Source organism: Macaca thibetana, chromosome X (assembly GCF_024542745.1).
Source record: "Macaca thibetana thibetana isolate TM-01 chromosome X, ASM2454274v1, whole genome shotgun sequence".
Classification (NCBI taxonomy): domain Eukaryota; kingdom Metazoa; phylum Chordata; class Mammalia; order Primates; family Cercopithecidae; genus Macaca; species Macaca thibetana.
This window is the reverse complement of record NC_065598.1, coordinates 114665665-114693586: the sequence shown is the minus strand read 5'-3', so window position 1 is coordinate 114693586 and position 27922 is coordinate 114665665. Positions and strand designations below refer to the sequence as shown.

The window sequence follows — 27922 nt, the reverse complement described above, 5'->3', positions numbered from 1 at the left end:
TTAAGGGTGCCCACCAATCTTCATTGAGAAGCGACTCCCAGATCACAGGAGTCCCAGCTAACTTGGCCAAGACAAAGTAGGTTCTGGGAAGCTCCACGCGCACCCCTGTATATCTTATCCTGATAGGACAGCCCGGAAGTTTATAAGACTTCTACTAACACGTGACCAGCGCAGCCACAGGGAAAAGGTTCAAGGCGCGCTTGTGACGTCATTTCGGCGCGACCCTCTTCTTGGCGTAGAGTCTTCAGATTGCTCCTGGGAACCATGCCGAAAGTAGTGTCTCGGTCAGTAGTCTGCTCTGACACTCGGGACCGGGAGGAATATGACGACGGCGAGAAGCCCCTCCATGTTTACTACTGTTTGTGCGGCCAGATGGTCCTAGTGCTGGGTGAGTAGCTGGGAACTGCGGGGGCGTCTGCCAGGAGCCAGACTTCGGGTTCTTGAAGGCGAATTTCCTCTGACTGATCTGGGAACCACTTCTCAACGAAGATTGGTGGGTTTTCTCTTTCCGACGAAATCCTCCCTACACATCCCCGCCCCACTCCAGGGCATTTTTTTTTCCTGTTTTTTGTTTAGCCTTGTGACTCTGTATCCAGACCTTCCTCAAAACTAAACTCCTTCAGGAAAACAAAAATAGAAACACAAACATACTGTATTTCCCTCTTAATCCACTGTCTTCAAAAACTACTGCCTCTAGAAACTTTATAATGTTTCTGCTGGATACCAAGATGCTGCAGTTGCTCTTACGTTACAGCAAACAAAAATAAAACCCTCCCTTGATCCTGTATTCCCCTCCAGCTATAACCCCATTTCGTTGCTGCTTTTATAGCAAAGTTTCTCAAAAGAGTTGCCTATATTGGCTGTCTCTGCATCCTGACTTCTCATTCTCTCCTGGCCTCACTTCAGGTAGGCTTTCCTTCCCACCTCATCATCTTAACCGTATTTGGCAGAATTACTAACTGAACTCCGTGTTAACAGTTCTAGTGGTCAGTTATCAATGTTCATTTTAATTCTTCTCTCAGTGGCATTTAACAGAGGTAATCATTTCATTCTTTTTGCAACACGTTTTTTATTTGCTTCCAAGACTCCATACTCACCTGATTTTCCTCCTACCTCAGATTTTTCCCCTTCTTCTTCTTCTTTTTTTTTTTTCTTCCTTTTTTTTTGAGATGGAGTCTCACTCTGCCGCCCAGGCTGGAGTGCAGTGGCGCAGTCTCGGCTCACTGAAACCTCTGCCTCCCGGATTCAAGTGATTCTCCAGCCTCAGCCTCACGAGTAGCTGGGATTACAGGCGCCCGCCACCACGCCTGGCTAATTTTTGTATTTTTAGTAGAGAGGGTTTCACTACATTGGCCAGACTGGTCTCGAACTCCTGACCTCAGGTGACCCACCCGCCTTGGCCTCCCAAAGTGCTGGGATTACAGGCGTGAGCCACCACGCCTGGCCTTAGATTTTTCCCCTTCTTGTCTGGCTCCCTTTTCTCTCTCAGATTTTTAAGCATTCCAAGGCCATATAGCTCAGTACTCTCACCTATTCTCACTCTGTACCCACCCCCTAGGTGATCTCATTCATTCCTAAGCTTTAAATACAACCGACGTGCTGGTAACTCCCAGATGTTCATCTTTAACCTGCACCTCTCCTCAGACTTCAATTGCCTATTCAACATCTCCACTTGAATGTCTAATGGGCCTCTCAAACATATCGTGCTGAAAATTGAATTCATGACCCTCTACACCCGCTCTCCAATTGTTTCTCTTACAGTCATCCCTATTGCAGTCAGTAGTATCACTATTCATCCAGTATCTCAGACCAAAACCTGGAATCAGTCTTGACTTCTCTCTGTCACATACCTTACATCTGTCCAGTCCATAAGGAAATCCTACAGGTGCTTTCATGAAAATTATGCAGAATCTGACTGCTTCTTTTCACCTCCATTCTTTTTTTTTTTCTGAGACAGAGTCTCACTCTGTCACCCAGGCTGGAGTGCTGTGGCGCGGTCTCAGCTCACTGCAACCTCCGCCTCCCGGGTTCAAGCGATTCTCCTGCCTCAGCCTCTCAGGTAGTACGGGCCACCAGGCCTGGCTAAATTTTTTTTTTTTTTGAGACGGAGTTTCACTCTTCTTGCCCAGGCTGGAGTGCAATGGCGCGATCTCAGCTCACTGCAACTTCCGCCTCCCAGGTTCAAGTGATTCTCCTGCCTTAGCCTCCCTACTAGCTGGGATTACAGGCATGTGCCACCACGCCCGGCTAATTTGGTATTTTTAGTAGAGATGGGGTTTCACCATGTTGGCCAGGCTGGTCTTGAACTCCTGACCTCAAGTGATCCACCCACCTAGGCCTCCCAAAGTGTTGGGATTACAGGTGTGAGCCACCGTGGCCAGCCTACCACCTCCACTTCTAACACTGTAGTCCAAGCTACTACCATCTTTCACCTGGATTGGCACCATAGTCTCTTGCTCTCGTTGCTTCCACTGTTTTCTACATAGTAGCCAGAGTCCTGTTCAAAACCAATGGTTTCATATAAGACTGAGAATAAAACCAAAGTCCATCCATACCAAGACCCTTGATCAGGCCTGTGGCTACCTCTCAGGCTTCATCCCCTAACAGTTTTCCCCTTGCTCATTGCACTTCAGCCACAGTGGCCTTTTTGCTTTTTCTCCATCATGTCAAAAGTGTTCCGGCCCCCCAGTGCCTTTGGAATTGGTATTTCTTCTGCCCCAAAAACTTTTCCCTCAGTCCCTCCTTACTTCATTCAGGTCTCTGCTGAAATGTCATTTCCTTAGAGAACCCTTCCCTGATTACCTTATCTAAAACAGCATCCCTGTCACTTTGTCCTCTTACCCTGCTTAATATTTAGCACTTAACCATTGCCCAAGATCATATTATAATTATTTTAAAATATGTTGCCTCTTCCACTAGAATGGAAGCTGCATCAGGGCCGGGGCTTTCTTTTTTTTGTTGAAACAGTGTCTAGCTCTTGTAGCCCAGGCTGGAGTGCAGTGGCGTGATCTCAGCTCACTGTAACCTCCATCTTCCGGATTCAAGCGATTCTCCTGCCTCAGCCTCCCAAGTAGCTGGGATTACAGGCATACACCACCATGCCCAGCTAATTTTGTATTTTTTTAGTAGAGACGGGATTTCTCCATGTTGGTCAGGCCAGTCTTGAACTCCTGACCTCAGGTGATCTGCCGGCCTCGGCCTCCCAAAGTGCTGGGATTACAGGCGTGAGCCACCGTGCCTGGCCAGGGGGGAGACTTTATCTGCTTTGTTGTTTGCTGAATCTTCAGCACAGTGTTAGAATAGTGCCTGCTACCTAGAGGGCCCTCACATATTTATCCAAGAAATTAATTCTTGGTAAGGAGGTGTGGTGAAAACAGCATGGGCTTTTGAATCACTTAGAGTTGGATCTGAATTCTTGTTCTGCTTCTTATTAGATGCATGGTGTATCTCTTACCCTTTTTAACTTCAGTTCCTTCATCTTTAAAACAGGAACAACAAATCTCTACTTTAACCATTCATTGTGAAGAGTAAATGAGCTGACACGTAAACTGCGTAACGTTCTCTAACTCCTCTCTTCATCTCCTCTATTCATCTTGAATTACTCTGACCACTTGACTTTCTCTGTTATCCTTTAGGTATTTAATTTGCGTTACATAAATTTTCTTTTTTTTCTTTTTTTTTTTTTGAGCGACGGAGTCTTGCTCTGTTGCCCAGGCAGGAGTGCAGTGGTGTGATCCCAGCTCACTGCAACCCTCTGCCTCCCGGGTTCAAGTGATTCTTCTGCCTCAGCTTCCCAAGTAGCTGAGACTACAGGTGTGTGCCACCATGCCCCGCTAATTTTTGTATGTTTTAGTAGAGACAGGGTTTCACTATATATTGGTCAGGCTGGTCTCGAGCTCCTGACCTCAGGTGATCCACTGCCACCTCGGCCTCCCAAAGTGCTGGATTACAGGCGTGAGCCACCGCGCCTGACCCATTATATCAATTTTCAATCTGTTTTACAACTGTACCTAATTTGTTTACTGTGTTTTCATTGTTTTCAGATTAAAATTCCTCCAACTAGGATGGATCATTTGTGTACTATATAATCACTTACCCTCTCTCTCCCCCACCTTTTTTTTTTTGGACGGAGTCTCGCTCTGTTGCCCAGGCTGGAGTGCAATGGCGTGATATTGGCTCACAGCAACCTCTGCCTCCTGGGTTCAAGCGATTCTCTTGCCTCAGCCTCCCAAGTAGCTGTGCCAGGCTGGTCTTGAACTACTGACCTCAGGTGATCTGCCCGTCTTGGCCTCCCAAAGTGCTGGGATTACAGGTGTGAGCCACCTTGCCTGGCCTCTTTTTTTTTTTTTTAAACAGAGACAGGGTCTCGCTGTGTTGCCCAGGCAGGAGTACAGTGGCTATTCACAGGCAGAATCATGGGACATGACAGCATTGCACCCCTGGTCTCAAGTAATTGCCCTGCCTCATTCTTCTCAGTAGCTGGGACTGTAGGTGCATGCCACCACGCCCAGCCTCTCTCCTTTTCTTAGCACACACCCACTTTTCCCAGTGCTTCCTCGTAGGCATTCCAGTATGCTTGATTGTGTCTTCTGATTCTAATGCATTATAACACAAACCAAGTGTACTGTGATCACAGAAATCCTCATAGAAACCTGAATTGCAGTACTGGGAAGGACTTTTGAGATAATATCATCTACTCATCTTTCAAATGAGGCAAAAGTCTCTGAAGGAGGAAGTGATTTGCCAAAGATCACCAGGGTAGTAGCAGAGCTGGGACCAAATACCAAGGTCTCCTGACAGAAAGTCAGTTTTAGTCGGAACATTCAGTAATAGGTTTCAATAAGCATAGTAATTGCAGTAGAAAATTCTAGTGCTAGAGACCCCATTCAAAACTTCTCAGGATATTTTGCAGTGACTCATTTGCTATATTTTGCCGTGACTCTAGTGACCAAATCTCTCCATTCCTTCAGACTGCCAGTTAGAGAAATTGCCCATGAGGCCCCGGGACCGGTCCCGTGTGATTGATGCTGCCAAACATGCCCATAAGTTTTGTAACACAGAAGACGAGGAGACTATGTATCTGCGGAGGTAAGAGGTTGATGCTCCCTGTTTAGGATTTCCCTATTGTGTTGGAGTCTGTTTCTGAATAATATAAATATCACATCTATTGTTGAACAGGTCAGTTGGGCCCAATACTTTGACATTTGTGGTGGTTTTCTAACTTCTGTTAATGTAGTAATATCTTTATTGTGCTTTGTTGAAATGGTGCTCAGATGTGATTCCATTGCTTTTTTTTTTTTTTTTTTTTTTTTTTTGAGATAGAGTCTCGCTCACTCTGTTGCTCAGGCTGGAGTGTAGTGGTGTGACCTCGGTTTACCGCAACCTCCACCTCCCAGATTCAAGCAACTCTGTTACCTCAGCCTCCCTGATAGCTGGAATGACAGGCGTGCACCACCACGCCCAGCTAATTTTTGTATTTTTAGTAGAGACGAGGTGTCACCATGTTGGCCAGGCTGGTCTCGAACTCTTGTCCTCAAGTGATCCTCCTTCCTTGGCCTCCCAAAGTGCTGGGTTTACAGGCGTAAGCCACTGTGCCCGGCCCCTCCATTGCCATTTGATAGCTGTAGTTTGTTTACAATGTACAGGTTTGAATGAGTTCATTCAACCTGTAATCTTGTGGAGCATACCATGTGCCAGGCACTGAGCTAGGTACTGGATCTGTGAAGATGAATAAGGTATGATTTTTACCATTAAAGAGCTCGTGACTTTGAGGGAATGACTCCTGTTGTGATGGTCTTCTGAACACAAGGAAAAACAGGTGGGAGTGGGTCATTTGTCCTGAATGGTGGCCAGGAAAGTCTTCAAAAGATGATCGCATTTGTGTTTAGCCTGAACTAGGATTTCACCAAGTAGATGAAGGGAATGAAGAGCATTCCGGGTGGAAGGAATATGGAAGCATTAAAAACATCAAACATGGTGTGCTTTAGAAACCTGAATTGTCCTTTGTGACTGGAGCACAGGTTACTTTACAGGAAGGGGTTGATGCATACTAGGGTGAGGACAGAGTAAAGTACTGAAGTGGTCAAGTTTGGCCTTAATCTGTAAGCAATGAAGAGCCATCTCCGTTTTTGTTTTTTTTTTTTTGGACAGAGTTTTGCTCTTGTTGCCCAGCCTGGAGTGCAATGGTGTGATCTTGGCTCACTGCAACCTCCACCTCCCAGGTTCAAGTGATTCTCCTGCCTCAGCCTCCCAAGTAGCTGGGATTACAGGCACCTGCCACCACGCCTGGCTAATTTTTTGTATTTTTAGTAGAGATGGGGTTTCACTATGTTGGCCAGGCTGGTCTCGAAATTCTGACCTCAGACGATGCACCTGCCTTTGCCTCCCAGAGTGCTGGGATTAGAGGCGTGAGCCACCGCACCCGGCCCATCTCTGTTTTTTAAGCAGCAGTGTGATGTGGTTAGCTCTGTTTTAGATTTGGGAGTCCTTGGTATATATGGGAAATTGAAACCTGGGAAGGGATAAAATTACAGAGTGTGGAGCAAGCAGAGAGGACTGAATATTTAAAAGGCAGACAAAAGAATTGGAACAGAACCAGAAGAACCTGGTGATGTGGAAAACAGAGGAGAGAGTATCAAGAAGTGTGTGCGGGTGTGACTAGGGAATGGTTACCAGCAGGTGCTAGAAGTCATGGAAAGGTCAATCCTAGGAATTAAAATATCCATCTATTCATGCAACAAATATTTCATTTACTGAGTTCCTACTGTGTTCCAGATACTATCCTAGAAGTCTGGAATATTCCAGTGTATTAGTTTTCTAGAGCTGCCATAATAAAGTACTACAGCCTGGGTGTGGTGGCTCATGCCTGTAATCCCAGCACTTTGGGAGGCTGAGGTGGGTGGATCACTTGAGACCGGGAGTTCGTAGTGAACTCCCATCTCTACTAGAAATACAAAATTTAGTTGGGCATGGTGGTGCGTGTGCCTGTAATCCCAGTTACTCGGGATGCTGGGATAGGAGGATTGCTTGAATGGGGAGGCAGAGGTTGCAGTGAGCTGAGATTGTGCCACTGTACTCCAGCCTGGGTGACAGAGTAAGACTCTGTCTCAAAAAATAAAAAAAATAAAGTACTACAAACTGGGTGGCCTAAAACAATAGAAATTGTTTAATAGTTGTAGAGGCTAGAAGTCTGAAATCAAGGTGTTGGTAAGTCCATGCTGTCTCTCAAGATTGTAGGGGAGAATCCTTCCTTGCCTCATTCCTGGTTTTTGGCGTTTACCAGCAATCCTTGGCATTCCTTGGCTTGTAATGTAAATGCATCACTCCAGTCAGTGCTTGTATCATCACATGGTATTGTCCCTTTGCCTGTTCTTTTCTTAGAAGGGTACCAATCATATTGGATTAAGGGCCCATCCTCCTCCAGTATGACATCATTTTAACTTAACTAACTGTATCTGCAACATCACTATTTCCAAATAAGGTCACATTCCGAGGTTCCTGGATGGATGTGAATTTTTTTTCTTTTTTCTTTCTTTTTTTTTTTTTTTGAGATGGTGCATGCTACCATGCCTGGCTAGTTTTTGTATTTTTAGTAGATACGGGTTTTCACCATGTTGGCCAGGCTGGTCTCAAACTCTTGGACCCAAGTGATCCTCCCACCTCGGTCTCTCAAAGTGCTGGGATCACAGGCATGAGACACTGTGCTCGGCCAGAATGTGAATTTTTAAGGGTCACTATCTAATCCAGTACAACCAGTAAACAGCAAAGAATCCTGCCCTTATTGAAACTTTAGTGTTGAACCAGAAAAAGCTATAGGCTGACATCTAGCTACGTGTTTTCTTTCCTTCTTTCTTTTTTTTTTGAGATGGAGTCTCGCTCTGTTGCCCAAGCTGGAGTGCAGTGACGCGATCTCAGCTCACTGCAATCTCTGCCTCCTGGATTCAAGTAATCCTCCTGCCTCAGCCACCCATGTAGCTAGGATTACGGTTGTGTACCACCATGCCTGGCTACTTTTTGTATTTTTAGTAGAGACAGGGTTTCACCATGTGAAACTGCTCTTGTGAGCCTCCTTCTCCTTCTTTGGCCTTCTCAATCCTTTGGATTCTTTTTCTTCTGCCTGCCCCTCAAGTATTGGTATTCCACACGGTTCTGATCTTGCTTTTGTCCCTGCTCTCTTTATGCCTTCCTTGGGCATTCTTGTCACCTTACATGGCATTAGTTACACTTATGCTGATGATAAAATCTAAATCTGCCTACTGTGCCTTCCTGTATCCCAGAACTGTAGAGCCAGTTGCCTACTCTACCTCTTTACCTGATGTCCTACCTTTCAGATCCAACATGATGAAGGCCAAACTCATCATTTCTCTACTGTGGACAATACCACAGATTGATTCACTCAGCACCACTCTGACACTCTTCTGCTACACCCTCCTATACATGAGTGTCTGTAAAGTTAGGGTGCATATTCCAGTCCCCTTCCCCACAACAACTAAGATTCTGAATATGACTTAGCTTTGGCCAAGCAAAAGAGATGGAAGTAGATGTCAGTTGATGGGTGACCTCAAGCCTTTTTTACCCTTTTATCCTTATTCCATCCTGCTTCTTAGGAAATGGACATGATAATTGGAGTACTAGCAGCCAGTCTGAGACTGGGAAGGAGAGGCCACAAGAATTGCAGAGCCTTTGCCCTGCTATCCTTGGGTCTCAACCAGTGCTCAGAACTGCCTTCCTCCTGATGTCTTTTACATGAGAGAACAAGCTCTTTTGTTGAAGCCATTGCAGTCAGGTCTCTGTTACTATTAGCCAGATACTAGTCCTTCTTTTCCTTCTTCTTATGATGACACAAGGATTCGTGCAGTGGCCCCAGCGAGAAATCTAGGAGTCAGTCTCTCTTTGTCTCACCTGTCCCCACCATCCCACCATCCCCTGCATACATCTAGTCACTCACCACGTACTGTCGATTCTGCCTTCTAGTCTCTTTTGTGGCTGCCTCCTCCTGTTCAGCCCTGCTGCACTGCCGTTATTCCAGTACCCAGAATCACTTGCTTAGACTACTGAAGTGGCCTCTTACCTGGTCTTTTGGTCTATAGTTTTGCTCTTCTTCAGTCTATTCTCTACTGCTTGAATTATCTGAAATACACATTATGTCAGTCACCTGCTTCAAATCTGTTAGTGACTCTTCATCACTTATAGCAATGCCTTTCAAACATTTTTAGATGAAAAATCCTTTCTTTAATTAAATTCTTACCCAGAAGTATAAATAAATAAGACTGATAAGCAGAAAGCTGTTCTGAGTAGGGAGGAGTCTAGCCCAATCCATTAAGGACTCCTCCTTCCTCCCCATCTGATTTCATTTAGGGGTCATTGTGGAGTACAAGGAAAACACTCCTAGTTGGCTGGATAAAAATCTAAGCCTGAATGCACTCTATGATCTGTCCATCCTCATCTTCTAGTACTCTCTTGATTTTTTTTTTTTTAAAGAACAAACATTTATCATTTTATATCTTTTCAGCAATTCAAGAGCAAGTTTAGCTAGGTTGTTCTGGTCTCATGAAGCTGCGATTAAGAAGATGACCATGTAAACAGTCATCTGAAGTCTTTTTTTTTTTTTTGAGACAGGGTCTCACTCTGTCACCCAGGCTAGAGTGCAGTGGCACAATCACAGCTCACTGCAGCCTCGATCTCCTGGGCTCAAGTGATCCTCCCACCTCAGCCTCCTGAGTAGCTGGGACTATGGGCATGTGCCACCATGCCTGGCTAATTTTTAATTTTTTTTGTAAAGACAGGGTCTTCCTATGTTGCCCAGGCTGTTCCTGAACTCCTAGGCTCAAGCAATCCCCCTGCCTTGTCCTCCCACAATGCTGGGATTACAGGTGTGAGCCACCATGCCTGGCCTGAAATCTTGATTAGGGCTGGAGATTCCTCCTCCTACCATGGTAGGCAGCTGAGTGCTAACTGTTGGCAAGAAGCCTCAGTTTCTTACCACAGGGATCTTTCCATAAGGCTGCTTGAGTATCCTTATGATATGGAAGCTGGATTCCCACAATGTAAGTAATTCAGGAGAGCAAGGCAAAAGCCGCAGTGTGTTTTATGGCTATGACTCAGAAGGCATGCACAGTTGTTTCTGTGATGTCCTTTTGGTGTCACAAGTCAGCGCTATTCATTGTGGGAGGTGACTGTACAAGGGTGTTAGTACCAGGGACAAGGATCATTCGGGGCCACCTTAGAGGCTAGCTACCACAGCCAGAATGGAGAATTTGTTTTTTCTTGAGATGAAGTCTCACTCTGTTGCCCAGGCTGGAGTGCAGTGGTGCAATCTCGGTTCACTGCAACCTCCACCTCCTGGGTTGAAGTGATTCTCCTGCCTCAGCCTCCTGAGTAGCTGGGATTATAGGCACGCACCACCATACCTGGCTAATTTTTGTATTTTCAGTAGAGACGGGGTTTCACCATGTTGGCCAGGCTGATCTCGAACTCCTGACCTCAAATGATCCACCCGCTTTGGCCTCCCAAAGTGCTGGGATTACAGGCGTGAGCCACTGTGCCCAGCCGAGAATGTTTTGTTTTGTTTTGTTTTTGGTCATTGAGTCTTCCCTATCTCATATATTCCTTGAGATTCAGGATAGGAAAGAAAATCAAGGTCAATTATCCCAAACATCTAGCTCATGTTAATCACTTCTTTATAGTCATACCACTTGAAATTCTTACCTCATTTACATTAAAGTCTCATTTCAATAAGATGAACTTTTTGAGAGCAGGAACCCTGCCTATTTTTCTGAAACCCTTAGGACAGACATCTTGCCTGCTTCTTGGCACATAGTTAGAAATAGATACATTTTTATAAACTTGACAAAATCCAGTTTGTCATTGGTACTTGAAGATTAACTCATTGAGAAATATGCAGCCCCATTTATTTGATATTTCTATGCGTTTTGAAAGCTTGAACTTATGGGATTGGCTGACTTCAGGATTCTAGGAGAAGTTCATTCTCCATGTGGTGAATCTCTCCCTTTAGTATGGGGTTGAATTTAGTCCCAGTGGGACCAGACAGGGTATACAGAACCAATAATATTGTTAGTGCCCTGGTCCCGTGATATCAGTGAATTGGAGCACCTTCGACATAAGTAATACTTGTAAATGGAGAGGCAGAATGTTAAAGATGATGGTCAGCACAGTCTGTATAGTTATATCCCAAGCAGTACCACTTTGTGACTTTGGGCGAGTAATCTTTTAGGCCCCCAATTTCCTTATCCTTCATTTGGGAAAATAATACCCATGTGTTGTCAAAGAGCAACTGGAAGTCTCCTACAGTACCAGAAAGACCGTAAATAGTTATAATGACTTTGGAGAGCACTTTGGCAACATCCAGTATAGCTAAAGATGCATATAATGTATGCCTTAGCAACTCTACTTTTCATGTACACCTTAGCAAAGTGATTCTCAACCTTCGCTGTGTGCCAGAATCATCTGGAGGAGTTTTTGTTTTGTTTTGTTTTTTAATTTGGATGCCTCAGCTTTACCCTCAGAGACTCAGAGATTTCGTTTCTGTTTTCGTTTTTTTTTTCTGAGACAGAATCTTACTCTGTTACCCAGGCTGGAATACAATGGCACGATCTCTGTTCACTGCAACCTCCGCCTCCCGGGTTCAAGCAATTCTTCCACTTCAGCCTCCTGAGTAGCTGGGATTACAGGCACCCACCGTCATGCCTGCTTAATTTTTGTAGAGACAGGGTTTCACCATGTTGGCCAGGCTGGTCTTGAACTCCTGACCTCAGGTGATCTGCCTACCTCAGCCTCCCAAAGTGCTGGGATTACTGGCGTGAGCCACTGCACCCAGCTGAGATTTAGTTTCTTTTAAATTGAGTTATAATCTACATACCATAAAAGTCACCATTTTAAAGTGTATGATTCAGTGGTTTTAGTATGTTTGCAAGGTTGTGCAAAAGATTGGACACCTCTGCCCTAGAGAAAGGAATGCTGCACAGAGGCCAAGAAAAGTCTGAACAGACAGGCCTTGCTGGGTTTAGATCATGTGCTTTTCATCCAATCACATTTCTACATGGTTGTCAATCATGTCTCTAACAAAGCTACCATAAAACCCAGGAGGGCAGGGTTTAGGAAGCTTCTGGGTGGCTGAATACGTGGAGGTTCCTGAAGGGTGGTGTGCCCAGGGAGGGCATGGAAGCTCCAAACCACTTGCCCCTTACCTCACCCTGCACATCTCTTCTCTGTGTCCTTTGTGGTATCCTCTATAGTTAACTGATAAACATTAACTATTTCCCTGAGTTCTGTGAGCCACACTAGCAAATTAATCGAACCCAAAGAGGGGGTCGTGAGAACCCCAACTTGAAGCTAGTTGGTCAGAAGTTCTGGAGGCCTGGCTTGGCATGGCAGCTCACGCCAGTAATCCCAGAACTTTGGGAGGCTGAAGGGGGCAGATCACTTGAGGTCAGGGGTTCAAGACCAGCCTGGCCAACATGGCGAAACCCTGTCCCTACAAAAAAAATTACAAAAATTAGTCAGGCGGCCGGGTGCGGTGGCTTATGCCTGTAATCCCAGCACTTTGGGAGGCTGAGGCAGGTGGATCAAGAGGTCTGGAGATTGAGACCATCCTGACTAACACGGTGAAACCTCGTCTCTACTAAAAATAAAAAAAATTAGCCGGGTGTGGTGGCACACACCTGGAGTCCCAGCTACTCGGGAGGCTGAGGCAGGAGAATCGCTTGAACCTGGGAGGCGGAGGTTGCAATTTGCCGAGATGTGCCGTTGCACTCCAACCTGGGTCACAGAGCGAGACTCAGTCTTAAAAAAAAAAAAAAAAAAAGTTTTGGAAGCCTGGACTTGCGACTGGTATCTGGTTGGTGGCCGGTCTTGGGGTCCAAGCCCTCAACCTGTGGCATCTGACACTGTCCGAGTAGACAGTGTCAGAACTGAATTGGAGGACACCTAGCTGGCATCCATTTATTGGAGTGTGGGGTTTTCCCCACATACATTTGGTCACAGAAGTCGTCTTCTGTGTTGAGGGTTGTTGTGGTATGAGATCAGAGGAAAAACCCAATTTGACAGAGTTTTGCCCAAACAGCTGGCATTCACCAATAGACCATCTGCCTCAGTTGTACTGCCTGCCTGCCTGCTTCATCGTTCCTCCCTCCTCTCTGCCCTGGCCAGTCAAGTTGGAAGGGAACCTTAGGAAGGACGGGGAAACAGAGGAAGTAGATAGAAATTCTTTTTTTTTTTTTTTTTTTTTTGAGACGGAGTTTTACTCTTGTTGCCCAGGCTGGAATGCAGTGTTGCAATCTCGGCTCACTGCAATCTCCGCCTCCTGGGTTCAAGCGATTCTCCTGCCTCAGCCTCCTGAGTAGCTGGGAGTACAGGCACGTACCACCATGCCTGGCTAATTTTTTGTATTTGGTAGAGATGGGGTTTCACCATGTTGGTCAGACTGGTCTCGAGCTCCTGACCTCAGTGATTCACCCGCCTTGGCCTCCCAGAGTGCTGGGATTATAGTGTGAGCCACCGCGCCCGGCCCCCATTTTTAAATTGGTGTATTTGTCTTTCTGTTGTTTAGTTGTAAGAATTCTATATTACGCATACTAGTCCCTTATCATATATATGATTTGTAAATATTTTATTTCATTCTGTGAATTGTTTTCTCACTTTTTTGATGATATTCTTTGAAGCACACAAGTTTTAAATTTTTATCATCCTGTTTATCTGATTTTTTTCTTCCATTGTTTGTGCTTTGGGCGTCATTTCTAAGAAATGGCCAGGCATGGTGGCTCACGCTTGTAATCCCAGCACTTTCGGAGGCCGAGGTGGGTGAATCATTTGAGGCCAGGAGTTTGAAACTAGCCTGGCCAACATGGCGAAACCCCATCTCTACTAAAAATACAAAAATTAACTAGGCGTGGTGGTGCACACCTGTAGTCTCAGCTACTTGGGGCTGAGGTAGAAGAGAATCGCTTGAACCCGGTAGGTAAGTGGAGGTTGTAGTGAGCCAGCCAAGATCGTACCACTGTACTCCAGACTGGGTGACACAGCCTGAATCTATTTCAAAAATAAAGAAGAAATGTTTGCCTAATCCAAGCATATGAAGATTTGCAGCTGTGTTTTCTTCTAAGAGTTTTATAATTTTACTACTTACATGTAGGTCTTTCATTCATTTTGAGTTAATTTTTGTGTATAGTAGGGCGCTAAATTCATCCTTTTGCATGTGGCTATCTAGTTGTCCCAGGACCTTTTGTTAAAAAGACTGGGTTTTTCTCCCTTAATGGTCTTGGCACCCTTGTTGAAAATCAGTTAACCATATATGTATGGGTTTATTTTAGACTCTCAGTTTCTATTCCATTGACCTGTATGTCTGTCCTTATGCCAGTACCACCCTGTCTTTATTACTGTAGCTTTTTAGTCAGTTTTGAAATTGGGAAGTGTGAGTTCTCCAACTTTGTTTTTGTTTTTCAAGATTGCTTTGGCTGTACTGGATTTCTTCCAATTCCATATTAATTTTAGGATCAGCTTAAATTTCTGTGAAAAAGCCAGCTGGGATTTTGAAAGGGACTGTGTTGAATCTGGAAATTCTTTCGAGGAATATTGCCACCTTAACAATATTAAGTCTTCCAATCCATGAACATCAAAATGTGTTTACATTTATTTAGGTCTTCTTTAATTTCTTTTGGTAATACTTTTTAGTTTTCAGTGTACATTTCTTGCACTTCTTTTGTTAAATTTATTCTAAGTGTTGAATAGAAGTAGTGAGAGTGGCATATTTATCTTGTTCCTGATTTTAGGGGGAAAGCTTTCAGTCTTTCACCATAAAGTATGATGTTAGTTTATGTGGTGTTATGATTTGAATGTGTTCCCCAAAAGTTCATGTGTTGGAAACTTAATCTGTCTGCCCTATGAATGAATTAATGAGGCTCTGCTCTTATGCATGGATTAATGTTGCTGGCATGTGAGTAGGTCTGTTATTGCAGGAGTGGCTTTGTTTTAAAACCAAGCTTTCTCACACTCACTTGCCCTTCCGCCATGTTATGGTGCAGCATGAAGGCCCTTGCCCAATGCTGGAGCCATGCTCTTATGCTTCCCAGCTTTCAGAACTGTGAGAAATCAATTTCTTTTATTTATAAATTATCCAGTCTGTGGTATTATCTTACAGCAACAGAAAATGCACTAAGACGTGGGTAAACAGATGTGGGTTTTTCAGAGATGTCCTTTATTAGGTAGAGGAAGTTCCCTTCTATTCTTAGTATATTGAAGGGATTTTGAATTTTGTCAAGCATTTTTTCTATGTGTCTGTTGAAATGATTATGTTTTTCTCTTTCATTCTATCAATATGATGTGTTAAATTCTTTTTAGCTTTATTGAGGTATAATTGACAAAAATTGTATGTGTTTAAGGGATACAGCTTGATATTTTGATATACATGTACATTGTGAAATATCACCACAATTAAGCTAATTCATGTATCTGTCACCTCACAGTTACCATTTTCTTTGTGTGTGTAGGTAGTGAGAATACTTAAAAAATTTAGAATGTACAATACAGTATTGTTAACTATAGTTATGATGCTGTACATTAGATCTCCAAAACTTACTTATCTTGTATAACAGAAACTTTATACCTGTTGAACAACAACCTCCCATTTCCTTCACCTTCAGCCCCTGGCAATCACCATTCTACTCTCTGCTTCTATTGAGTTTGACTATTTTAGATTCCACAAACAAGTGAGGTCATGCAGTATTTGTCGTTCTGTGTTTTGCTTATTTCACTTAGCATAATGTCCTCCAAGTCCATCCATATTATCACAAATGGCAGGATTTCCTTCTTTTCGTAAGGCTGAATAATGTTCTGTTGTGTGTGCATGTGTGCGTGCGTGCCACCTTTTCTTTATCCACTTAGCCATTGATAGACATTTAGGTTGCTTCCATATCTTGGCTATTGTGAATAATGCTGCAATGAGCATGGGAATGCACGTATCTCTTTGAGATACTGAACTCATTTCCTTTGGATGTATACCAAGAAGTGGGATTGCTGGATCATAGGGTAGTTCTATAATTTTCTGAGGAATCTCCCATACTGTGTTCTATAATGGCTGTACTAATTTACGTTTTCACCAGCACACCAGCAGTGTGTAAGGGTTCCCTTTTCTCCACATCCTCCCTAACACTTAACTTTTGTCTTTTTTTTTTTTTCTGAGACGGAGTCTTACTCTGTCACCAGGCTGGAGTGCAGTGGTGCAATCTCGGCTCACTGCAACCTCCACCTCCCGGGTTCACGTGATTCCCCTGCCTCATCCTCCCTAGTAGCTGGGACTACAGGCGCATGCCAACATGCCTGGCTAATTTTTTGTATTTTAGTAGAGACGGAGTTTCACCATGTTGGCCAGGATGGTCTCGATCTCCTGACCTTGTGATCCGCCTGCTTTGGCCTCCCACAGTGCTGGGATTACAGGCATGAGCCACTGCGCCCAGCCTTGTCTTTTTGATAATAGCCATTCTAACTACTGGAGTGAAGGGATATCTCATTATGTTTTTTTTTTTTTTTTTTTTTTTTTTTTGAGACAGGGTCTCACTCTGTTGCCCAGGCTGAAGTGCAGTGGTGCAAGCTTGGCTCACTGCAACCTCTGCTTCCCAGGTTCAAGTGATTCTCCTGCCTCAGCCTCCCAAGTAGCTGGGATTACAGGCGTGTGCCACAACACCCGGCTAATTTTTGTATTTTGAGTAGAGACAGGGTTTCACCATGTTGACCAGGCTGGTCTCGAACTCCTGGCCTCAAGTGATCTGCCCATCTTGGCCTCTGAAAGTGCTGGCATTCCAGGCGTGAGCCACCACGTCCAGCCCTCATTATGGTTTTGATTTGCATTTCCCTGATGATTAGTCTTTTCATATACCTGTTGGCCATTTATATGTCTTGGAGAAATGTCTATTCAGGTCATTGCCCATTTAAAAAATCAGGTTAATTATTTATTTGCTATTGAGTTGTATGAATTATTATGTGAGAAAAGAAGATTGGTTTGACCACAGAAAAACCTAAAATTTCCACATGGTGGAAAAAGTCAAAGACAAATGACAAACTAGAGAATAACCAAGGCCCCTTCATTATTTACAAGTTTCCTTAATGTAAAATTAAAAGGTAGCTGAATAAACAAAGGACATGAACTAACAGTTCGAAACAAAGAAAATGCAAATGACTATTAAATATATGAAAAGATGTGTAACTTTACTCCTAAAAAAAGAAATACAAATTAAAAGATTCCATTTTTCACATGTGAGAATGGCAGTGATGCAATTTAATGGCATACAGTGTTGGTGAGACTGTAAGGAAACAGGAACTCTCAGTATATTGGTAGTGTGAGTCTAAATTGGTTCAACTTCTATAGAGAGAAATTTGGCAGCATCTACCAGAATTTAAAATGTACACACTTCTAGGAATTCATCCAACACGTAAAAAACATTTTGGTTCATCTATACAAAGGAATACAATGTGGTCCTTGTAAAGAATGAAGTAGCTCTTTATCTATTGATAGGAATATATATATACACATATATATATATTTTTTTAACCAAGTTATATTTTTAAGTGAACGAAAGTAGAGAACACTGTATATTTGTTTAAAAAAGGAAAAAAAAATATTTTCTTTATGTACCATTCAGAGTTCTTTGCTTATATATGCATCAGCTATCTCTAGGATGAGCAGAAAAAACCAGAAACAGTATTTGCCTCTGGGGAAGGGAACTGGGTGGGTGGAGGATGAGTGGGGAAGATATTTTTTTTTTATACTCTTATGTATACCATATGCATATATTGCCTATTACAAAGTTGAAACAAGGGGAGGGGAAGTGAGGAGACCAGTCAGGACGAGCTGTTACAGTCGTCCAGGGAGTTGATAATGGTGGTGTAGGCTTAAGATAGTGGCAGGAACGTGGAGACAAGCAGACAGATTCAAGGTCTTTTCTTGGAGATAAAGTCCGTAGGATTTGCTGATGAAGTAGGTGTGGGAGATGAGGGGAAGAGAAGAATCAAGGATGAGTCCCAGGTTTCTGTTAAGCAGCCGTGTGGGTGGAATTGAGTCCTTGTGTATATGACTTGGTGTCTAAGGTGGTATTGTGTGGGCTCTTGAGCTTGACTGCCTGGGCTTAAATTCAACCTCTGCTTCCTAGCTCCACAACTTTGGGCAAGCCATGTAATGCTCTGTGGGCCTAGGTTCCTCATTTGTAAAGTGGGAATAATAATATGACCTACCTCACAGAGTTGTTGTAAGGATTAAATGAGTTAATACATGTATACTTTTTTTTTTTTTGAGATGGAACCTTGTTCTGTCACCCAGGCTGTAGTGCAGTGGCGTGAACTCGGCTCACTGCAACCTCTGCCTTCCAGGTTCAGGTGATTCTCCTGCCTCAGCCTCCTGAGTAGCTGGGATTACAGGCACTCACCACCATGCCCGGCTAATTTTTATATTTTTAGTAGAGACAGGGTTTCCCCATGTTGGCCAGGCTGGTCTCAAACTCAAGTGATCCACCTACCTGGGCCTCCCAAAGTGCTAGGATTGCAGGCGTGAGCCACCGTGCCCAGCCAAGTTAATACATGTATGCTTTAGAATAGCTCTTGGCACATAGTAAAGGGTTTATAAATGGTTGCTGCTATTATTGTTGTTGTTATTACTGCAACTACTATTGCTACCTGTGATTATGACTATGCTGCTCCTCCTCTTCCTCTTCCTTTGTCAGGGAGATACCTGACCCATTTCAGGGGCTTCCATAAATGTTACAGGAAGGGAGGAATGTTGAACCAATGAGTTGACCTATAAAATGAAAACCTTTTAAAGGCCCTCTTAGCGTTTGAAGAAATGGGATAGTAAAGTTGATACGTTATGAGATTTGTTCATATCTTTTTATTTTTTAACTTCCATTTTCTGTGCAGACCTGAAGGCATTGAACGACAGTACAGGAAGAAATGTGCAAAGTAAGTATTAACAATGTGGGTTTCTCCAAGCATAGGCAAGTAGAGGCATAATGTGTTAGGAAAATAATTATTTGGATACAACTCTCCATTATGTCTTTTTTTTTTTTTTTGAGATGGAGTCTTGCTCTGTCACCCGGGCTGCAGTGCAGTGGTGCCATCTCGGGTCACCGCAACCTCTGCCTCCTGTGTTTAAGTGATTATCCTGCCTCAGCCTCTCTAGTAGCCGGGATTACAGTCACGTGCCACCATGCCTGGCTAATTTTTATATTTTTAGTAGAGACAGGGTTTTGACATGTTGGTCAGGCTGGTCTCGAACTCCTGACCTCAGTTGATCCGCCCACCTCGGCCTCCAAAACTGCTGGGATTACAGGCCTGAGCCACCTCGCCCGGCCCCCATTGTGTCTTTATCCTTATAATCTCAACTGCCTTCAGACTTCAACTAAGCACAAATACCAATATGTTCCCCAAAGAGGCTAGTCAAAGTTATATCTTTGACCAGATGACCAGAAAAAGGAATTTTTTTTTTTTTTTTTTTTTTTTTTTGAGACAGAGTCTTGCTCTTGTTGCCCAGGCTGGAGTGCAGTGGCACGACCTCCACTCACTGCAACCTCCACCTCCCAGGTTCAAGCAATTCTCCTGTGTCAGCCTCCCAAGTAGCTGGGATTACAGGCACCCGCCACCACGCCTGGCTAATTTTTGTATTTTGAGTAGAGACGGGGTTTTGCCATGTTAGCCAGGCTGGTCTCGAACTCCTGATCTCAGATGGATCCACCCGCCTCAGCCTCCCAAAGTGCTGAGATTACAGGCGTGAGCCAACACGCCTGGCCTAAGTGATTCTTATCAGGTAGAGGTAGTTTTAGGAAACACTGAGAAGAGCCAATCATTAGTTTATGCCACCAACAGAAATATTCCCAGAGTCTAAGCACACTTTGCAAATTGCTGTTTTGGGAATTTGGATTATGAGACTTCGCAGAAATTCACTGTGCCATTGCAGGTGTGGACTGCCGCTCTTCTACCAATCCCAGCCGAAGAATGCTCCCGTTACCTTCATTGTGGATGGAGCGGTAGTCAAGTTTGGCCAGGGCTTTGGGAAGACGAACATATATACTCAGAAACAAGAGCCTCCTAAGAAGGTAATTAACCATTGAAAGAGAGACTGCTTAATATAGCTCTAGATTTAGCTCATGTTTTGAAATAAGATTATAGTGCACGAGAAACTGCTCTTTATGGATGTATTCTTTTTATTTCTTTTTTTTGTCTTTTTCTTGCTTTTATTTCTTTTTCTTTTTTCTTTATGGATATATTCTTATACTTTATTTTTATTTTTTAAAAGTTAAAAACAATTTGAGGGGTGCATAGATGCACATATTTATGGGGTACATGAGATATTTTGATAGGGGTATGCAGTGTGTAATCACATCATGGAAAATGGGGTATTCGTCCCCTCAAGCATGTATATGGATGCATTCTTTATTAATCGGGTGCCATTTTTGTGTATAAACAGACGCTATGTAATTGTAACACCTGTTATGTGTTTTCTGTTTTCTACAGTTGCCTCATGAGTAAGATTAGAAATTGTATGGTTTTGGCCGGGCGCGGTGGCTCAAGCCTGTAATCCCAGCACTTTGGGAGGCCGAGACGGGCGGATCACGAGGTCAGGAGATCGAGACCATCCTGGCTAACACGGTGAAACCCCGTCTCTACTAAAAAATACAAAAAACTAGCCGGGCGAGGTGGCGGGCGCCTGTAGTCCCAGCTACTCGGGAGGCTGAGGCAGGAGAATGGTCTAAACCCGGGAGGCGGAGCTTGCAGTGAGCTGAGATCCGGCCATTGCACCCCAGCCTGGGCGACAGAGCAAGACTCTGTCTCAAAAAAAAAAAAAAAAAAAAAGAAATTGTATGGTTTTTACTCACATTATTTTCCTTCAAATTTTCCTCTTCTTATGGAGAGATGTCATCTGTTATTTTACATATGGTTTTTTTGAACAATTAAAAACAGTGAATTAGGCTAATTAAAAACTATGTTCCAAGCTGGGCATGGTGGCTCATGCCTGTAATCCCAGCACTTTGGGAGGCAGAAGTGGGAGGATCACTTGAGGCCAGGAGTTTGAGACCAGCCTGGGCAGCATGGCGAGACCCTATCTCTACAAAAAATAGAAAGTAAATTGGCTAGGTGTGATGGTGTTCACCTATAGTTCTAGCTACTCAGGAGACTGAGGTGGGAGGATCACTTTAGCCCAGGAGTTTGAGGTTACCTTCAGTTATGATTGTGCCACTGCACTCCAGCCTGGGTGACAGTAAGACCCTGTCTCTTAAAAAAAAATTAATTGCCGGGCGCGGTGGCTCAAGCCTGTAATCCCAGCACTTTGGGAGGCCGAGACAGGCGGATCATGAGGTCAGGAGATCGAGACCATCCTGGCTAACCCGGTGAAACCCCGTCTCTACTAAAAAATATAAAAAACTAGCCGGGCGAGGTGGCGGGCGCCTGTAGTCCCAGCTACTCGGGAGGCTGAGGCAGGAGAATGGCGTAAACCCGGGAGGCAGAGCTTGCAGTGAGCTGAGATCCGGCCACTGCACTCCAGCCTGGGTGACAGAGCGAGACTCCGTCTCAAAAAAAAAAAAAAAAAAAAAATTAATTGGATGGGTGCAGTGGCTCACGCCTGTAATCCCAGCACTCTGAGAGGCCAAGGCGGGCAGATCGCCTGAGGTCAGGAGTTTGAGACCAGCCTGACCAACATGGAGAAACCCCGTCTCTACTAAAAAATGCAGAATTAGCTGGGCGTGGTGGTGCATGCCTGTAATCCCAGCTACTTAGGAGGCTGAGGCAGGAGAATCGCTTGAACCCAGGAAGTGGAGGTTACGGAGCTGAGATCGCGCCATTGCACTCCAGGCTGGGCAACAAGAGTGAGACTCCATCTCAAAAAAAAAAAAAAGTAATTAAAAATAAATTTTAAGAACCCATGATGGACCATGCATAGTGTCTCTTGCCTGTAATCCTAGCACTTTGGGAGGCTGAGGCAGCAGGATTGCCTGAGGCCAGGAGTTGGATACAAGCTTGAGACATTAAGCGTTAAGGATGCTTTTTTATACCTTCCGTCCTTTTTTTTTTTTTTTTTTGCGAGACCCAGTCTCTACAAAAAATGTAAAATTAGCCAGGTGTGGTGGCATATGCCTGTAATCCTAGCTAAGTGTGAGGCTGAGGCAGGAAGATCACTTGAGCCCAGGAGTTTGAGGTTGCAGTGAGCTATGATTGCACCACTGTATTCCAGCCTGGGCAACAGAGTGAGACCCTGTTTCAAAAAAATAAAGTAAGTAATAATAAAAAAAAGAGCCTTTGATGGCAAATGTTAGAAAAATATGTAAATAAAAACATTGGCACTTTTAAATAGGTCAGCCTGTCCCAAAGAAGTAGTGTTTCCCCCAGTACCCACAGCCCCTCACGCAGGCGTGTGCGCACACACTCACGGCTCATGGATCCTGTTTTGATGAACCGGACTGACTTCTTGCCTGCCACTCCAGGTGATGATGACCAAACGGACCAAAGACATGGGCAAGTTCAGTTCTGTCACTGTGTCTACCATTGATGAAGAGGAAGAGGAGATTGAGGCTGTAAGTGTCTCTGGTCTTAAGGAAACTGGAATTTGGGGGGGAAGGGTGCGAGGAAAGGGGACTCTGGAGTTGGAGCCTTGGAGTAGTGGAAATATTAGAGACTTCACTTTGAGACCCTGCTTTGCTGATAAGAAACTGTGGGCTGGGCGCGGTGGCTGACATCTGTAATCCCAGCAGTTTGGGAGGCTGAGACGGGTGGATCATGAGGTCAGGAGATCAAGACCAGCCTGGCCAGCATGGTGAAACTCCGTTTCTACTAAAAATACAAAAAAATTAGCTGGGCGTGGTGGTGCGTGACTGTAATCCAAGCTACTCAGGAGGCTGAGGCATGAGAATCGCTTGAACCCAGGAGGTGGAGGCTGCAGTGAGCCGAGATTGCGCCACTGCACTCCAGCCTGGGGACAGAGCAGGTCTCTGTCTCAAAAAAAAAAAAAAAAAAAAGGAAGAGAAACTATGACAGTGAGCTCATTCCTGTTTCCTTGAATCTCAGAGACATCTGTAAAATGAAAACGAAGGAGTTGGATGAGATCAGTGATTTTTTTTCCCACATACTATTTTTAGAGACGCCTTAGAGGGCAAAGTCCTCATCCCTCTTAATTTGAGAAACTACTGGACTGAATGATTTCAGGTTCCTTCCAGTCCAACTCTGATGGTTTGTGAGTCTGTCCTCAGTAGTAGTAGCAATTACCTTCATGGTTCTTCAGTATAATATTGATGGCGAGATGTCATCTGCTGTTTTACAAATGTTTCGGTTAAAATGTAAATGCTACTGAAGAATTACTTGAACCCAGGAAGTGGAGGTTGCAGTGAGCTGAGATTGTGTCACTGCACTCCATCCTGGGCAACAGAGTCAGTTTCCGTCTCAAAAAAAATAAAAACAAAAAACAAAATAACCAAATCCGCCTCCCTCCCCCCAAAAAAATACCCTAAATGCTCCTGGATTACTGAAAAGATGGAGAATGGAAAAGGAACAGAGTCCTGCCATTTTAGTCATGATTTCATGATTTGAGTAGTATACATTATGACTTAAGGTCTTTGTTGTTATTCCTTGGTGAGACTTCTGGTTTAAGGATGCTCCTTTTTTCCTTCAGAGGGAAGTTGCTGACTCATATGCACAGAATGCCAAAGTGATTGAAAAACAGCTGGAGCGCAAAGGCATGAGCAAGAGGCGACTGCAAGAGCTGGTGAGTAGCAGGGGGTAGCAAGGTGCTGGGGCCCAGTCGTTTGGATGTCTTGGTCTGAAAGACCTTCCAGCAGGCAGGGAAATCTTTTAGGAAATCTGTTGGGAGTTTCTAGAGTAGTTGGCTGCCAGTTTTATAACCCTGGTCTGTGACTGTCAGTGTACCCTACTCTGTAGTAGTGACCCCAGGATCTGGGCCCTAAATCATGATACTTGTTATGGCCCTAACTAGGATGATATTTTATTTTATTTATTTTATTTTATTTTATATATTTTGGAGATGGAATCTCACTGTCGCCCGGGCTGGAATGCCGTGGCGCAGTCTGAGCTGTGCTGATTTCCTATGGCCACAGCCTTGTCTTTTTGCCCATTTTGCCTACAAATAGCATTTTTTGTGTGTGTGCTATAACATCAGAAAGGTTGGAAGGTAGATGTTAGAGGTATATAATGATTTGGGAACTGTGATTCTAGTTTGTACACTAAATAAACATTAAGGGAAAGTGTTTGGGTTGGTTAGAATAAGGAAGGAAGATAATTTTGTGTCATGTATCAAGACATACACTTTTTTTTTTCTTTCTAGGCTGAACTGGAAGCCAAGAAAGCGAAAATGAAGGGGACCTTGATTGACAACCAGTTCAAATAACCAGGCCTTTTTCTGAGCCCTAGACTGGAGGCAAGCATTTAGATCAGGAGGCAAAGTAATTTCTTGATTATATAGATAGACTCTTATTTGTGTCCTAGCAGAAGGCTTTACGTTTCCCATTGGTTCTCCTACATTCAGTGAGGTCTTTAACTGAGTCCATTTGACTTTCTTTCTTTTTTTTTGAGACAGAGTCTTGCTCTGTCGCCCAGGCTGGAGTGCAGCGGCACGATTTCGGCTCACTGCAACCTCCGCCTCCTGGGTTCAAGCGATTCTTCTGCCTTAGCTTCCCGAGTAGCTGGGATTACAGGCGTGTGCTACCACACCTGGCTAATTTTTGTATTTTTAATAGAGACAGGGTTTCACCATGTTGGTCAGGCTGGTCTTGAACTCCTCACCTCGTGATCCGCCCTCCTTGGCCTCCCAAAGTGCTGGGATTACAGACGTGAACCACTGCCCCGGCCACAAATCCATTCTCTTGTGTAATTTCCCTTTTGTTGTTGTTGTTATTTCATTTTAGTTTAGTTTTTGAGATGGAGTCTCACTCGGCCCCCAAATCTGGAGTGCAGTGGCATGATCTCGGCTCACTGCAACCTCTGCCTCCTGGGTTCAAGAGATTCTCCTGCCTCAACCTCCCTAGTAGCTGGGACTACAGGCACCTGCCACCACACCCGGCTACTTTTTGTATTTTTAGTAGAGACGGGTTTCACCATGTTGGCCAGACTGGTCTCGAACTCCTGACCTCAAATGATCCACCCACCTTAGCCTCCCAAAGTGCTGGGATTACAGGCGTGAGCCACCATGCCCAGCCTTGACCTGCTTTCTAGGAGATGGAGTTTTCTGAATTTTTCTGTATTTAGGTTTTCTGTACTATTTTTTGTCCATTTGATGCAAACTTCTTAAGCTGTGTAGAAACTTTATGATTAGATCAGTGCTTTAGTGTCTCCAGATGATTTTTGGAAAAAATATTATGGTGTGTCATAGAAAAAGCACCATGAATTATATTTAGGTATAGCAAGTCAGATCCTTTGAAGTGACTCTGTCTCTGTTCTTAGAAGGGTTCTTGGAATTGGCTGTGGTTTGAATCTTTCTACTGTCAGAGGAACCCCATTAAAAGCCAAAGTCTTCATAAGGCTTTCTTTACTTCAAACACTGAAGCTGTAGGTGAGCCATCCCATATCGATTGTATACTCAAAGAAGGAAAAGCCAGATTGCAGTGAGTGGGTAGGACAGCTCAGATCCAAATGAAAGTAGGGTGTCAAGTAACCCAAGACCGGGTGGCTCACACCTGTAATCCTAGCACTTTGGGAGGCCGAGGCGGGCAGATTGCCTGAGCTCAGGAGTTCGAGACCAGCCTGGGCAACATGGTGTAACCCTGTCTCTACTGAACTACAAAAGAAATTAGCCAGGTGTGGCAGCATGCGCCTGTAGTCCCGGCTACTCGGGAGGCTGAGGCAGGAGAATTGCTTGAACTCGGGAGGTGGAGGTTGCAGTGAGCTGAGATTGCGCCACTGTACTCCAGCACTCCAGCCTGGACGACAGAGTGAGACTCTGTCTCTACAAAAAAAAAAAAAAGTAACCCAAGGGAGGGAGCTACCATCTAGTCGGGCAGCTAGTACTGCTGCTTTGCATGGATACATGGGAGGGAGATGTTATAGATTAAGAAATGATAGCGAGATAAACAAAATGATCTGTTGGGTATCTTTTACTTTACGTTTGCTGTTTGCAGAGGAGTGTTGTATATATAGATATTATTTTATGTCACACTGCTTCAGTGATACCTATATCCATGTTTGTATCCATGTTTGTATCCATTCAACTGTATTAAAAGGTGTTGGGACAGGAGTTGTGTTAACCTTCTTGTGTTATCTACAAAAAGTTGCACTTAGTAGGTGCCCAAGGCGGTTTGTGAGGTGCTACGGGGAGATGATAGTAGGATAGTAGGTCAGGTTTTTGTTGTTGTTGTTGTTGTTTGTTTTGCTTTTTTTCTGATCTTATTTGCAAGGCAAAGTAGGTTAGATGTAAGCTAGCAAGAACTGGGAAAAAGAGGGGTGGGGGTCCCGGGAAGGCCCAGGATAGGGCTGTGTTACCATCTTCCCGGTTATTTTCCTGTATCCAATGAAGTCTTTGCAACAAATTCTTCCTCTTCACCTTGTTTCCTGTCCTCATTCTGAGAGATAATTAACCGTCATATAGATGACAAACCATAACCTCCTTACAGTTCCTTAACCTCTACTCCAGACAGTGACCTTTACCTTTCCTGCACTTTAGCCACAAACTCCCATACCACAGCCTGGATGTCATCCATTCCGCCTCCGAAATCCAGTACTCTGCTCTCTGACCACAACCTATCCTTGCTCTCATGTGCTCACTTCCTCTAAACCTATTTTATTTTGTTTTTAGATTTGAAGGGTGATTATTTTATTAACAGTAATAATGAAAAAATAGTAGTAAGAATAGCAACAATAATACTAGCTACCTTTTATTGAGCACTTACTATGTGTTGGATGCCATGGAAAGCACTTTACAGGTATTATCTTAGTCTAAACAACGCGACATCCTATGAGACAGGATTAACTGTTACCATCCTTGTTTTAGAAATGAGTGCTCCCAGGCTTAGAGAGTTTAAGTTTCTCAAGACCCCATAGCCAGTAAGAAATAAAGCCAAAAATCTGACTCTAAAACCTGAGCTCTTAACTATGCTGACCTCCCTCTGTGAATTTAAAACATACACATTATTCAGAACAGAATTATAATTTCATTTTGAAAAATCAAGTGAAGTGCAAAGACAAGACACTTGCTTAGAGGAACGCCTGTAGCAAACATGTGATTACCTTTCTACATATTTTCTGAAATACTTGTCTTTAGATACTAATCGTAAACCATTTCAACATCTGGTTGAAATTATGCATGTTGCTTCATCTATAGGACTGTAAAACGTCATTAGCACCAAGCAAGCGTATGCTCTTCATTATGTTTTACTATTTCATATTGAAATAGTTATTAAAATAACATGATATGTTAGTCTTTAGTTTCTCTATTTTCTTTATTAACTTGTATTTTAACAGGAAATACAGCATTTTACTGTTGATATGAAGAGCCATGTTGACATTTGGGAGAGTCTTATTCTTTTTTTTTTGTTTTTGCAAATTATCAACTATGACAAAACATTAAAATGTTGCAAAATGTTCTCTATTAATTAGTGGCATTTGGAATTGTCACTTTATTGTTTAAAATAAATTGAAAAGCTTTTTAAAAAACTAGGTTGCCTGGGCCATTTTAGGTTCCTTGTCACTCTGCCCATGTCTCCTCAGTCTCTAATTTGTAAGTTTCTTCATGGCATCTCGTAATTTTAATTTGCATGTCCCTAATGGCAGATGGTGTTGAACATATTGTTTTCCTTTTTTTTTTTTTTTTAACTGTGGTAAAAAGCACATAAGGTTTACCATCTTAACCTTTTTTTTTTTTTTTTTTTTTTTTTTGAGACGGAGTTTTGTTCTCGTAGTCCAGGCTGGAGTAAAATGGTGCAATCTC

At 43.6% G+C, this 27922-nt stretch overlaps 2 protein-coding genes across 2 annotated transcripts in view; one reads left to right on the top strand and one right to left on the bottom strand.

Moving 5' to 3' along the window:
* The window catches only part of NDUFA1 (NADH:ubiquinone oxidoreductase subunit A1), a 970503-nt gene that overhangs the window by 336595 nt on the left and 605986 nt on the right, over window positions 1–27922 (bottom strand). The window lies entirely within an intron of this gene.
* Window positions 179–26233, top strand: STEEP1 (STING1 ER exit protein 1). The gene is made up of 7 exons (XM_050776137.1): window positions 179–388; window positions 4971–5088; window positions 18919–18960; window positions 19955–20093; window positions 22479–22568; window positions 23660–23752; window positions 24329–26233. The coding sequence occupies exons 1-7, from the start codon at window positions 265–267 to the stop codon at window positions 24389–24391; spliced, it is 669 nt and encodes a 222-aa protein (XP_050632094.1). The 5' UTR covers window positions 179–264; the 3' UTR covers window positions 24392–26233.

Excerpts from the sequence above, each read along its gene's own strand:
- STEEP1 (XM_050776137.1), top strand. The coding sequence starts at position 265 with ATGCCGAAAGTAGTGTCTCGGTCAGTAGTCTGCTCTGACACTCGGGAC. Across the intron at positions 18,961-19,954 it reads TACAGGAAGAAATGTGCAAA|GTGTGGACTGCCGCTCTTCT; the intron begins GTAAGTATTAAC and ends GTGCCATTGCAG. Across the intron at positions 23,753-24,328 it reads AGAGGCGACTGCAAGAGCTG|GCTGAACTGGAAGCCAAGAA; the intron begins GTGAGTAGCAGG and ends TTTTCTTTCTAG.